The 12,528-nt window shown below is 57.0% G+C and overlaps 1 protein-coding gene across 5 annotated transcripts; it reads right to left on the bottom strand.

Moving 5' to 3' along the window:
* Positions 1 to 163: 163 nt before the first annotated feature.
* On the bottom strand, positions 164 to 12,442 carry TRMT1 (tRNA methyltransferase 1). Of its 5 annotated transcripts, none has more exons than XM_074980436.1 (17): positions 12,189 to 12,442; positions 7,088 to 7,476; positions 6,409 to 6,464; positions 5,767 to 5,900; positions 5,127 to 5,314; positions 4,447 to 4,562; positions 3,833 to 3,945; positions 3,430 to 3,578; positions 3,237 to 3,320; positions 2,816 to 2,885; positions 2,604 to 2,738; positions 2,373 to 2,458; positions 1,967 to 2,075; positions 1,683 to 1,759; positions 1,120 to 1,239; positions 480 to 594; positions 164 to 382 (listed from the first exon to the last, which is right to left on the bottom strand). In XM_074980436.1, exons 2-17 carry the CDS (start codon positions 7,450 to 7,452, stop codon positions 302 to 304), a joined length of 1,998 nt encoding a protein of 665 aa, XP_074836537.1. In that variant the 5' UTR covers positions 7,453 to 7,476; positions 12,189 to 12,442; the 3' UTR covers positions 164 to 301. The 5 variants fall into 5 exon arrangements, with proteins under 5 accessions (XP_074836537.1, XP_074836536.1, XP_074836535.1 ...); XM_074980435.1 differs by having other exon boundaries at positions 7,088 to 7,472; XM_074980434.1 differs by lacking the exon at positions 12,189 to 12,442 and adding an exon at positions 9,240 to 9,352 and having other exon boundaries at positions 7,088 to 7,472.
* Between the last annotated feature and the right edge of the window lie 86 nt (positions 12,443 to 12,528).

Genomic DNA, 12,528 nt, shown 5'->3' with positions numbered 1-12,528 from the left:
TGTGGCTGAGTCCTGCTTAGAGCTGGGGGTAACAGCAGAAGGGCAAGTAGAACACAGGAGTTCTGATCGACTCCTGCCTCAGTTTCCCTGAAGCAGAGGTGCCAGCCAGCCCTGCCGTCTTCTTACCCCGCTTCCCCCCCGAAGCAGCACACCGGAGCTGGGGTTGTATGTGACAAGGACAGTCTGTTTTAATGGGGGGAGCCCAGAAGCTAGGACCAGAGGCAGAGTCTTAAAACAAAAACTTTGCACTTAAAATAAAATAAAATAAAAGCCCCCCTGTGCATTCCGGGCCAGCGCTGGGTTATGGTGGGGAGCTCTCTGTCTGCACAGCCTCTGGGGCTGGTTCAGGGGAGGGACCCTTCTCCGTCCCTTCACCACGCTCCTAGCAGGGAGAGAGAGATGACACTGTTAGGTGGCAGAGCAGTGCCTCAGCCAGGTGCTCCCCTACTTCTGCCCCTCCCGCGCCAGCCCAGCCTCACCTCCTTGAGCCTCTTGCAAGGGCTGTTTTTCAAGTGCCCCTCGTCCGCTGCCCTCTCCTTCCGCTTGTTCTGATGGAGCTTCCTCTTGTCCTGCAGGGAGGTGGAAATGCCCCCCCTGGGAAAGCAGGAGGATGCTGCTTTTAAGCCGGGGCAGGGGTTGCCCCACCCCATCAGGGGCTCAGCTGCAGCCTCTAACCGGCGCAGCTCCAGGAAGGAGTTGAGAGCATTTGCCTCCGGAGCAGAGCACGGCAGCTCCATAATAGCAACAGGCCCCAAAGAGCGTTCCCACAGCCACTTTGACTAGAGAGTAGGCAGGGCTCAGACCCTGGCTCTGCGGTAGCTGCACTGTGTGGCAGCCGGGCCTCAAAACCCCTATCCTTAATTTTGGCCTGAGCCACAGCTGTCCCTTTGAGCCATCACAGCTGCTACTCAGACAATTCGCCCTCAGCCAGAAAGCTTCTCACCCATCTCAGGGAGGTAGGACTGGACGTAGCCCCATTTTACAGCTGGGAAAACTGAAGCAGAGCCAGGCACCAACTGGCACACTCACCCCATCCAGCCAGGACTTGAACCCAGGAATCCTGCATCCTCGCACCCTCCCCCGCCATCAGTCTGGGCCTGAGGCCCCAGCTCCCCTTACCCTGCTTTAGCTCTGGCTTTAGGGCCCCAGTACGCTTCAGGGTTTTCCTGAAATCGTTTCAGACCTTGCTTCCTGGACTTGGGGTTGGCATCCTCACGGATGGTGAAGGATGCCTGCAGCCTGCAGGGAGGAAAACAGCACCTCAGGCACTAGGAGTCAGGGGAGGCAGCCTGGGAGAACTAGAGTGGCTCAGAGCCAGCCTAGCCCCAGGCCTCCCAGCTGTGCCATACACAGCGGTGAAAACCTGGCTGGGCTGGCAGGGGGAGGATGTTTCTCCTTAGCCACTTGTCTGGCCCCTCGCCCCAGGCCCAGGCATTGCCACAGCCAGGGGGGCGTTCCATCAGGCCGCCCATCCAGCCATGGCACAGCGCTTGCCCGAGGCAGCCCCTGTAGCGCTCTGTTTTACAGCTGGGGAAACAGACACGGGACATGACCCACGCTGAAGGACAGAGTCACAGCCAGGTGTCAGGTACTGACTGGCCCAGCGCTCTCAGCCTTCCTCCACCAGCAGAGGGCAGAGCCCCTGGGCCCAGCCTGGTTCCCCTCGACCGCCCAGGCCGTACGTGGGCTCCACGGAGAGGATGTGGAAGGCTGGGCTGGTGTCCGAGAGTCGCTCCCTCTTCACAGGATGGAGCCGCTCCTGGGTGGGGGAAGAGAGCTCAGATCATTCTTCCTCTGCTGGCCCAGCTGCCCCCAGCCCCCTCCACCCAGCTCAGCTGTTGCCCAACTCTGGAGCTGTGAGCCCAGCCCTGGGGCCCACTGCCCCTCCCCCTCTACACCTGCAGGGAACCCCCCACCCCCACTCAGCACACACCTCCACCAGCCTCAAGCCCCCTCCCAGACTCACCCAGCACCTCATGATGTCCCAGAGCGCGGCAGGTGGGGCGTCCGTTTTGATAGCGTTCTTGCAGGCGTGGGAGAGGGACACGCGGTAGCCAGCGTGGAGGAGGGCGGATCTGGAATGGGAGGAGCCCTGGGTTCTCTGGGGCATGGGGTGGGGGCGCCGTTCTCCCCCCCACCCCCGGGGCCCCACCCAGCACCTCCTAGTGGTGAGCAGGGGAGGATGAGACACGCTTCCAACCCCAACTCCCTCCCTGCCGTCGAGGCAGCATGGGCGGGGTGGGAGGGGGCAGCACCAGCTCTCAGGACACCTGGGTTTGAGGCCCGGCTGCGCCCCTGCTCCCCCACCAGCAGGTAGAGCGGGAGATCTGGGGGTTGGGGGCTCTGCCCAGCACCCGCTCCCCCCCTGGTACCTCAGCTGCAGCATGGAGGGCATATTGCTGTGGATGGTGCTGCTCAAGCCGTCGATGGTGTAGTACAGTGGGACGTCGCTCAGCTCCTGCCCAGAGCAGCACGTGAGAAAGGGGCCAGATGGGGCACAGCAGACCACACCCCCAACCCCATGTGGCCATGCCCCGCCCCCCTCGCTCCCCAGCTCAGACCCAAAAGCCAACCCAATTCCTCAGCAGGGCTTGGTCCCTCACCTCGGTCACCATGCTGAGCACCCCCTGGATGCGAGCCTGCGTCCCGAACCGCCCCGGGTTGCTTCCCAAGGCCGACAGGATCCTCTGGACAAAGGCCAGGTCATGGAGGGGCTCTGCCCACACGGGGCCACCCAGCTGGGAGGGAGAGCGCACAGAGCAGGTAAGGGCAGTGCCTGGCCTACGGGAGGGGGCAGGGGAGTGGGGGTGCTCACCTGGTGCCGCTGGCCACAGTGCTCACAGGAGGGGCCCACGGGGGGGCCAGAGGCAGCCGAGTATTTAAAACTGAAATTGGACCAGGGATTAGAGATGGAATGGGGAAGAGCCCCTCCCCTGCCACAACCCATCAGCCACCCCTCCCCCCTTCCTGACCTGAGATCTCAGCCCCCACCCCCCGTCCCAGGCCCCTCTTCAACTGGGACCTCCAGGGCTAGTCACCCCCTCTGCATCCATTCTGCGTTTCGTTAGGGACAGGCCAGCACTGGACTCCTGCCTGGTGGACAAGCACTCCCTAGTCACTAGCTGGAGGACAGGTCCTTGCCCCCTGCTCGGCAGGAGTTGGACCCAGCCCCTGTCCCGCGCCTGGGTGCAGCTGCACTGTCACAAGGTGAAGCGGAGAACCCGGAGCCCCCCTACTTGTTCCCGTGGCTGGTCATCTTGCCGAGCCTCTGGAAGTGGTGTGTCCCGCAGCCCACACAGTTGTACACCAGGGCCTGTTTGCTGCAGAGATGGGGGAGAGCCAGTGAAATCAGCATGCACTGCACAGCCAGCAGGGCAGCCAGTCCCATCAGCTCCCGGGATGAACGCCTGTGCACGGTGCCCGCCTCACCTGGCAGAAGCTTTCACTCTGGCCTGGCCAGTGAAGACGCGCACAAAGACCCGGATGTAGAAGTCGGCACTGACCGACAGCAGCGGCATGATGTAACGCTGGTAACAGTTGGCACGAAGATCCAGGCTGTGCAGGATGATTCGCAGGGCCTGCAGGGGGAGATGGGCTTTGGAACAGGAGCTGCCAAGCAGGACTGGGGACCTCACCCCCACTTCCAGGACAGGGCCTGACGCGCAGTCCAGCTCAGCTGTGACGCAAGTGTGCCAGGTCTCAGCCCAGCCCTAGCAGGAGCAGCAACCCCTGCTGTAAGCAAGCCAAGGAATAAATGGGCCAGGGACGAAGCTGAGTTCCCCTTCATTCCAGGGCCCCACCCATCCCCCCAGGACACCTCAGCCCCACTCACCATCTCATGGCAGAATTTGCCCTTGAGGGACATGGCTCCATACTTGCTGTAACATGTCTCCCCGCTGTTTCCTGCCATCACTGCCATGTCGGTGCAGGTGACACACAGCAGCCCTGCGAGAGGGATGCCGGGGTGCAGTCAGTGGAGGAGCCATCCCCCTGCCTTTGACTTCCCCTTCTCCAGCCCAGATGGAGTTCAGCTTAGGGGTCGCTCTAACTTTTCCCATTTATGTGCAGGACAAATTTTGTTGTGTGCACTGAGGCACATGCACCACCAAGAGCAGTACATGCCGCCGGCTGTGGCCACTTTGCTCAGCAGTTAGGCAGTGTCTGACTCTCTCCTGGGCAGCTGCCCAAGCGTGCCGTTTACCGCCAACGCCGGTCTTGGGCCAGGGAGAGCCCCTGACCTCCTCACTTCAGAGGGAGCAGGAAGTACTCAGCCCCAGAAGAACTGGCAAAGAACCCAGGAGTCTGGATTCCTGGGCACCCCTCAGTAACCCACCAGAGCCTAGGCACGGGCTCAGTAGAAGCTTGCAAATGTAGCTGTAGGGAAGCTCGCAGCGCCAGGTCCCCTGCTCCCCAGCACCCCTGGTGCCCCCCTTGCCCTCCACTCACCTCCTTCACTCACAGCCTGCACAGCAGCATCCAGGAAGGCAGCAGGGCTGCCATATGGGTCCAGATCGATGATGTCAAATGGGTCCTTCTCCGCCTTCTGCTGATACATCAGCATCCTGCAGGTGGGATGGGGACAGAAGCTGGGCCGGGGCCTGAGCACAGCACTAGGGAGGCTGCAGGACCAGCTCACAGCTCAGGTGTGATGAGATCTCTGCCGAGCCTCCTGCTCACGTGGCCCCACCTTGATGGGCTGGAGACGGAGTGGGCCCCGTTTCCTGGCTCCTTATTGGTTAGGTGTATTACGGTGGCACCTGAGTGCCCCAGAAGCTGTCGAGACGCACAGACCATCCCCACCCCAGCCTGCTGCCAGGCGACCTCTCTGCCAGCGGGCGTAGGGAGCGGTTAGCGATAGCAGCTGCTGGAGGCCTGTCCCAGAACCTGCTCCCTGGCATCATACACAGGAGCTCCCTTTCCCTAGCCAGCCAGGAGGGGATGACTCCAAATCCTTTCCCCAGAGCTAGCTAGTCCCATTGGCCACCCAGATCCTCCAGCCACAAGGCCATTTGCCCGCCTGCTTCTGAGCCAGCTTGGATTGGGAAGCTCCGGCCAGCCCAGTGAGCGGCTGAGAACAGCCCCCACTCGGTGCATGTGATGCCAGTGCACCCCCTCCCCCGCCTTACCTGGCATCAGCCAAGCTCGGCGTCACCAGGTGCCCGACTCCGTTGAACTGGATGTTCCGTGCCATGAGCTCCGCGGCTTTGGAGGAGACGTCATTGGCCACCACCGCCCGCAATCCTGGCACCTCCTTGGCAAAGCGGATGGAGCGCAGCCCGGAGGCAGCCAAGGCCTCCAAGATGCGCACTCCCTCCTGCGGTGGGACGGGACCACATTTCAGCCCGTGACCAGTGGGGAACTGAACCCAGGACCTCGATCCAACGGCAGGAGCTCTGACACCTGAGTGACAAGCTCCAGGTCTGGAGACTCCTGCCCGGATGCCGGGAGCCCCGCAGTCAGCCCTGGATTAGGAGTTTTCTCTATCCACCTGAACGCCAGACTTCAATTCCTGTGCCAGGTTTGTAAAGCTCAGCGAGCCAGAGCAGCCAGCGCAGACCTGGCGGCAGCAAGGCCGGGCTGGCAGCACAGTGGCTGAAAACAGTATAAAACGAGAGGGGCGGTTCAGCTCCCCCCTAGAAACGAGGGGGTGGGGGGAAGGGGAAGAGATGTCCACTCCCAGCACCCAATCCAGAGGCTGCAGGAGGACACCAGAGGGGTGGAGGGACCCCAGTACTATGGGGAAGCGAATTCAAGGGTCATACGCACGTCACACACTTCTCCCACAGCCGCTTCCTGCTCTGCTCCCTCCCCGGTGGGCGCTGGTTCTGGCTCCGCTTGTCTCCTCCCTTCGGAGAGATCCACAACAACCTTCTCCACCTTCTCCTCCCCCGGGACTGCAACTGCAAGAGAGTGCAGGAGGGTGATATAAGGGTCACCTGTCTCCCCACTAGCGCAACAGAGCTGGGTGAGGAGGGGCCAGGCAGCATCTCTGGGGTCAGAGCCCCGTGGGCCTGGCTCTGGGTGTGGAGCGGCCTTGCAGTGGGGTCCTCCCAGGCTGAGGAGCTAACAGGACAGCCCTGGCACCATCCCTGTTCCCCGTCTGTGGCCACACCCTTGATCCTGCACTTTGACTGTTCCTAGCACCCCAAGGCCACAGGGAGCCGGGAGCTAGTGGCAGCAGAGAAGACTGGGGCAGAAGAGATCGTACTGCAAAGTCCCCACCGCCCGGCAGTGCAGAAAGGGAGTAACCAAGACTCGGGAGGGAAACATGGGACGGGACGGGACACTGGAGGGCCACGCTGGGCCCATCAGGCCTCGAAAGCTCAGGTGGTGCTAATTTCACTGTCCTGCTCCTGCACAGGGGCAGGTGGTGAGGGAGGGGAAGAAGCACAAGTTACGTCCACTTACTCTGAATCCCCTTTGCCACAAGCTGCAGGCGAATGAACTCGGTGATCACAGCACACCTGAGACAGAAGGTCAGAGAGACATGCAAGAACGTCAGGGCTTGGATCCAGGCCACGTCCCCAGGCAGACTTTGGCTCCCGCACGCTTTTTTCAAGCAAGCCTCTCTTGTCTGGTTAGCCGTGAGGTCAGAAGGGATGGGATTTTGGGGCCCCCACTGGAGGCACACAGAGGGTCCCCCCACCAACAGCAGGTGCTTGGCACTAGAGAAGGGGGGGTCTAATGGGAGAGGAACAGTGGTGTTCCAAACACCTGGACTTGCCAGACACCCACCATGTCTGCAAGAGATGTAGCAAGGACTGTCACTCTCGTGTGGGTCTTCATAGTCACAGTAGATGCTGTAAATGAAGTCCTCAATTGAAACTATAAAGGGTGCGATCCATAGTCTATGCAGACTGAAGGATGCCTACTGGACTCATTACCTTGCTGTGCCACTGATGCTTGCGTGAACTTGGTTGAGTCACTTAGTCATTGGGCCCCAACTTCCCCATCTGTACAATGGGACAGTAACTCTGCCATGCTTACAGGATAGGTGTGAGGTACTCAGATACTCCTGTGATGGAGGGCAGATAGGTACCTATGATATACACGCCCCCGCCCCACTCTCCCTGCTGGTTGCACTTACGTCAGGTCTCGGTTAAACTCCTGCACAGGGTTGTAGAACACTTCGTTGGCACTGGGGAAGATGATCCTCGCTTTGCCCTCTGTGATCACGGTCTCCCCAGTTTTCACAGGGCCAGCGCAGCTCCCAGCATCCATCTCTAGAGCAGAAGCTGGTGGCTGCTCCTCACATGGCTCTGGGCAGGAGCCATTGGCTTCCTGTGGGTGTTCCCCCTCCATGTCCTTGGCAGGGCAGAACTTTCTGGCTAGCAGATTTTCGGGTGGTAGGAATCTCCAGCCCCTTCCAGCCAGCTGATGAGTTACCTGGCTGCCTGGCTGCACGACACAACCTCTCATAAACCAAGCCAGTAGAGTGAAGTGAGCCTTCATCAGACCATCCTGCGTTGCAGCTGTCTCCAGAATAGAAGAGACACATTTGTCCCGGTGGACATCTAAATACTTCATAAACTACACTCTTACTGCAGTTTGTACTGCCAAAGCACATCTGGTATTATGTGTTCGTTATAGTACAGTAGTACCAGAGTCAAAGGCCACTTTCTAACAGCGCCTAACACGACAGAGAGACACACCCCCCCTCCCAAAAACAAAAAGACAGTCCCTCCCTCAAGGGCCAGTAATGCAGATCTAAGACGAGGCAACAGATGCTTATAGCCCGGGAAGCAAAGAGAAACCAGATCAGTGGGTGTGAAGGGCAGCAGTCTGCATGTCTCAGCCATTATGGCAAAGGAGAGCGTTAAGCAGGGATCTGCATTAGGCCTTGTAGAGGAGCCTGGAAACTACTTCTGTAGCTTCCGTTCTTATAGGTGCCACTGCACTAGCTTTCCACTCGCAGGAACCGTGAAGGAAGTGTTATCAGCCCTACCTTAGAAAGGTTGAAATCAGCAGAGCTTGTTGTTGGTAACTTCACCAGCACATCTTTATACTGCTAGACCCACAGCCACAATAAGGCGGGGCAACAATTTAAAAGTCAGTGCAGAAACCGCGCATGGACAAACCCTTAGATCATGGGGGCAGAACATATTTTTGGTTTGTGTCCAGGCTGCACATTGCCCAACAAGGCTCTACTCCATAGCCTGGACTCCTGGCCATTACTGCAAGCAAGACTCTTCTCTCGTTAGCCATGATTTCAAAAGGATTCTAGCACCCCCAATGGAGGCTTATTAAGGGTCTCCCCCCCGCCCCCTGACAGCAGGTGCTTGGCACTTGAGTGGTGGGAGAGGAACACTGGTGTTTTAAGGATCCAGGTTCATTTCCTTGCTCTGCCACAGATGCCTTTGTGAGCTTGGCTGGATCACTTAGGCACCGTGCCCCAACTGTACAAGGAGACAGTAACTCTGCCTTGCCTCACAGGAGGGGTGTAAGGTGCTCAGAAACTACTGCAGGGGCAGGGAGAGCAACTAAACTGCACTAAAACAGCATTTTCTGCCTCAAGCATCCAAATGTTAGACATAATGGGGGAGAACCCAAGAAGTTGGCTTAAAATAGTCAATTTAAAAAACAAAACACAAGGATTCTTTTTGATTTGTGGCATTGGGCCATAGCCACCAGGGCTCCTGTCCTCAAGCTTCTCATCACACGCTCAAGGACTAGGATCATCGTAAGTCCTAGTCCACGCCAGGATCACCTCTTCCTTCCCCAGCACTTTTGCAGACAAATCGGCTCCGTTAGCTCAGGGCTGTTTTGTACCTCACAGGGTAACAACCCGAATAAAGGCAGCATTTTTCCTTCGACAAAAGTTTGAGAGTCTCATGCAATCACAGGACCCCCAGGAAGCGACAGTTTGGGACGGGGGTTGGGGTGGGAGGAAGAAGAAAACAAGCCCCCAAGTCTCGTGAGGCTTCGCTGAAGCGACATTGGGATAGCGAGCCCCGCAGCCTAACGTTTCCTGCGAGCCGCTTCAAGCGACAGGGCTCCAATCCCGCATCCTTGTAGCCGAGGGGGTGGGAGGGTGACTCAGCTTAAGGGAGTGAGGCCGGGCTCAGAGCCTCGCGCAGGACAAGGCAGCTGGGGAGGAAGGGGGAGAACCCCAAGGCGCCCCCAGGCCAAGGGAGGGGAAGTCCCTCCCCCCGGAGAAAACTAAGGTAATTCCGAGCCCCTGTGCACGGGACAAGCTCTCCCCGTTCCCCACCCAGGGAACACAGCGAGCTCAGCCTCACCTCCACGCCTCCTAGCAGCAGCGCCTCCGTGGGCGGCGCCATATTGTATCCTGCGGGGAGCGATCAGCTGACCCCCATCCGGCCAATGGGCGGCGCCTTGTACAAGGCGGCAAGAGGGACACACATCCCGCCGCTGCGACCGGAAAATCCATCCCCTTGAGAATGCGGGAGGGGGTCCAGTTAGGGACCGGCTTAGAGAAGAGTCCTGCAACGTGGAGGTGGGGGGTGGGGGTGGGCGTGTCCCTCCTTTGGGGTCACTGTCAGGCTGCCCCCCTTTAATGGAGCAGCATCACGATTGCACCCCAGGCAGTGCGGTAAGTAAAAATCACGACCTGGCTGCACAGACTGTGGCAGATGACACCCACCCAGCGCCCTGACCGTGCAGCCGCGTCAAGACAGCCACACAGCAGCAGCCACGTTCCCTGTACACTGAGCACTTGGGTGGCCGCCCGGGACACACTCAAATGCCACCCAGCTGATTTGCCGGGCGCCCACAACCAGCACCGTGTCTTTCTCCACACCTCGGTGCGCAGAGCAACATTTATTCAGCACAAGAATGGGGAAGAAGTAGAAGGAACGCTGGGCAGTTGCTGTGCAAAAGGTGCCACCGGCTCGAGGTGCCACTTTGCAGACTGAGCGATGGTTTCCCACTCCCCGTCTCCCCAGGATCCATCAGGCTCCCTTGAGGGCTGCACATACTCTGAGGGGTGGGGAAACCCAGCGTGGGTCTTTCCACATCCTTGTCCCTGCACCAGCTGCTCGCTGGAACCTGTGAAACTGCTTCAAGAAATGCCCAGGAGCAGAGGGGCTGAATGGGTGTAGCTCTCAGCGGGGGAGCCCTGCTAGTCCGTTACCTCACAAACAAGCCGTCTCGTAGCACTTTAGAAACAAACCGATTGACTAGATCATGAGCTTTGGTGAGTAAGAGCCAGAAGTGGGACTTACTCATGAAAGTTTATGACCTAATTAATGTCTCAGCCTCTAAGGTGCTTCAGGACTGCTTGCTATTTGGGTATAGATCCGTATTCCAATTCCCTAGTCCCAGCTCAAGCCTGGTGGGATAGTGGGGGGTGGACAATGTTTGCAACCCCTCGCAGTTCATCTGCCCCCTTGTGCCCGCATGACACTTATGAATCCCTCCAAGCAGCGTTGTAGGAAGGGTGGTGGTGCTGTAAAGGGAGCTGATCCCCCTCAACCCCCTTCCCCCCATTTGTCTGTCTCTTCCTCTTGGCTGGGTATGAGATGGGAGGGGGCAGAACCCCAAATATTAACACGCCCCTCGAAATACAGAGAGGATCCAAATGCCATTTCAGCCACACTGATCTGAACACCCTGAAAACATGGGGTGGCCCCAGTAGAACCAGGACCATAAAAGGGGGCAGGGGTCCAGACCTCAGCCAGAAAATCCAGTTCTTCTCCAAAAAGACCTGCCCACACGCCCAACTCCTCCTGCCATGCAAGAGTGCACCTGGCAAGATCAAGACCACAAAAATGGGGTTTAGAGGAATGAAGTTAAGGAATAATCCAGACTCCAGCTGGAAAATGTGGACACCGCCCCCCCGCCCCCAAATCTGGAGGGAACTTTCTCCCCATCTGATTTTAAAGGAATCATTTCTGGAGCCAAATATGGTGGAAATTTCTCCTAATTCAGTCACCTCAATTTTTCTTTCTAAGTGGGGCAGTTCGGAGGGGGTTCAAAATTTGGGGGAGGACTCTCCTTCTAATCTGCCTCCAAAATATAGCTTTAGGGATTAATTTCCCCCCTGCTCCACCTCCAAATATTTGTGTTTTGGGACCAGTTTGGTGGAACTCAAAATTAGGGGAAACTTCCTCTAATCAAATCTCCAAAATTTAGGTTTTTCAGCGTTCAGTTCCAGGTCCAAACCCGAAGATGACCGAGCCCTACTCCAGATCCCCAAAATATTTTGTATGCCTGTGAAGTCTGGGTGAAACCTCCCAGATATATTTTTCCTCTGGATTCTAACTTAGAAGTCAGGGAATCGCCTTTGAATCTCTTCCTCCCATAAGAAGCTCCCGGTATATTTTTTTAAAGGGAAGCAGATGGATTTTACTTCTGGATCCAAACTTCCTAAGAACGGTACCTTCCCCTCCTTTTTTTTTTTTTGATCCTGAATGTCCTATTTCATACAATTTATCTGCCTCGAACATTATATATCTCTCTGTATTAAAATTGTATAAATTTATAAAATATTTATACACATATAAGTTTATCAGTACTTTATATGCACCGGTTTATAAATATTATACAAGTTTAGTGCTAGAATACTAATTGTAATAGATATGTATGTTTACACAGATATATACATATATAAAGGGAAGGAAAAGGTTTAATGCAGAGAAGTACATATAGCAATGTCATGCTGAGAAATGCTATGCATGATTTTATCATCTCATACATAGTTACATATATTAGTTAGGTGCTAAACTATATATGTATCATCATCGTCAACAACAACCATGAGCTCAGTGCCCGTTGGTGTCTGATGCCTCTCTCACTATTTCCTTCCATCTTTCCCTGTCCGGTGCAGAGTGGGTTAGTTTCCGTAGGCTAACTCTGCACTGATATCCTATAGCATCTGCTCATTCTCTGTGGGGTCTGCCTCTCCCTCTGTTATGCCAAATACCGGGGTCTTGACTTTTTGTTCATTTTTCCCTCTGCAAATACGCCCAAATATCTGCAACTTGTGTTGTACGTCTTTATGTATCAGTTTATAAAATCATGCATATGCCTTTCATGCTAGGATATTAAATTGAGCATGCACACGTGAGCATGCAGGGAAAAAGTTTAGTGCACAGAACTTCTGTGTAATAGCGTCAGGCCCCCATGATTCTTGGCTGCAGACCCACACAACGTTTTCAGCGCCAAACATTGAATAGTTCGCTGGATTGCAAGGGTGTGATCATAGTTAAACCGCGTTAGAACTTTACATGGTGATGTTTACGCAGCTCCGTGTGCGTGTGTCTGTCCAGCTGTGTGCGCGAGGGGCTTTGGTCGCAGCAACGCGGGTTTCACCCAGCGCAGCTCAGGAGCCGGGACAGGTGCGTTCGCCTTTCCCACGCGACACGGCTGCCCGCTGTTCCTGCAGAGCGCTGGGGCGGGTGCAGCGCTGCGTGTGGGGGGAAACGGCCCGATGAACCCATTGCTCCGCTGGGTCCGACGGGCCCGTTGCACCTGCCCAGGCGCGAGCCCGCGGAGGGAGGGGCCGGCGGGCGCAGCGCGCTCCGGGCTCAGCTAGCCGCGCCTGGGCGGGTGCGCCTGATGCAAGGG

Source organism: Carettochelys insculpta, chromosome 29 (assembly GCF_033958435.1).
Source record: "Carettochelys insculpta isolate YL-2023 chromosome 29, ASM3395843v1, whole genome shotgun sequence".
NCBI lineage: Eukaryota > Metazoa > Chordata > Testudines > Carettochelyidae > Carettochelys > Carettochelys insculpta.
This window is presented reverse-complemented; position numbering and strand designations above follow the sequence as displayed.